Consider the following 1,271-nt stretch of genomic DNA (forward strand, 5'->3'; position numbering starts at 1 on the left):
GTATTGAGGGCGCAGTCCTCAATCTATAGATCCCCTGGTATTGCGGGAGGGACGCCCGATCTATAGATCCCCTGGTATTGCTGAAGAGACACCTGATCTATAGAGATCCTAGTCTGTAGATCTCTAGGATTGAGGCTGCCGGATTTAGAGGGTTCTTTGGGATTTGAGCTCTGCCTGGTCTGTAGATCTTCTCTGAATGAGTATTGAGTTAGTGATCTGTAGATCCTCCATGCGTAGGGCAAGGCTGTCTGACCCATTGGTCCTATGTGAGTAGATTATAGATTTGTGATCTATAAATCCCTTGTGGTTGTAGTATATGATTTGTTTGATTGAGGGGGGGATTCTGTTTTGTAGATCATCCTGATATTGGGGGAGAATTCTGATCTATTGATATATGGGGGAGGGCCATGGGATCTTTAGACCCTTGGGGATTGGGGGAGTCGCATCTGATCTATTGATCCTTTTGTATTGGAGGAGGAGCATGTGATCTGTAGATCCCCCTGGGATTGGACGGATACGTAAATAATCTATAGATCCTCTGGGATTGGGTGGTATATGTGATCTATAGATCTCATGAGGCAATTGGTTTGGAATCTCCTGAGTGGAGGAGGAGGGGGGCTGCCTAGATTATTTCTGAATGTGGAGAGTATGTGATCAATTGATCTCCTGTCAGTGGGGGAGGGCTGTCTGGTCTCTAAATCCTCTGTGGATCAGGTAGGAGACTGTATGTGATCTGTGGATCATCTAAGCTGATCTATAGATATTTATTACAGGCGAATCTGGCCTGTGTACAGCCTGCTTCGTTCATCGTCTGTGGATCTATCCTGGGGGATCCAAGGACTATTAACAACTAGCAATCCTAATGCAAAGGAAGGGGAGAGAGCACAGCCGGGTGCTGCTCCGTCGTTCTCCCCTCTCCATAGATCAGAACAGTGCTGTATGTATAGTACTCGTTCATGCATCGAGTGCTTCTTATCGTTGGAAAGGATCTTTTATGCACATGTGTACGCAGCTTAAGGTCCCGGGGTCATTGCATTATCCTAATCCTCTCTTTGTGTCAGGTGGCGGCCAATTCTCACATTCCTCCCAACTACCTGCTGAAGATCTGCGAGCGGATTGGACCAATCCTAGACCAGGAGATCCCGCAGAGCGTTCCGGGGATCCACAGCCTCCTGGGAGTGGGAAAACAATCGTTACTGCGGAGAGCGAAAGGTGACAAATGGGGGTCATTGTGGGAGGGGCAGAGACAAACTACTGGGGGAAATCCCCCC

General features: G+C 48.2%; 1 protein-coding gene across 1 annotated transcript in view; it reads left to right on the forward strand.

Annotated features, from left to right (window-relative positions):
- Positions 1 to 1,271, forward strand: part of BRWD3 (bromodomain and WD repeat domain containing 3) — a gene marked incomplete in the record, with an annotated part of 28,558 nt that overhangs the window by 2,272 nt on the left and 25,015 nt on the right. The window contains 1 exon segment of the mRNA XM_072429784.1: positions 1,062 to 1,212. Within this exon segment, the coding sequence (XP_072285885.1) occupies positions 1,062 to 1,212 (151 nt within the window).

The sequence above is a fragment of the Pyxicephalus adspersus genome, chromosome Z (genome assembly GCF_032062135.1).
Source record: "Pyxicephalus adspersus chromosome Z, UCB_Pads_2.0, whole genome shotgun sequence".
Lineage (NCBI taxonomy): Eukaryota > Metazoa > Chordata > Amphibia > Anura > Pyxicephalidae > Pyxicephalus > Pyxicephalus adspersus.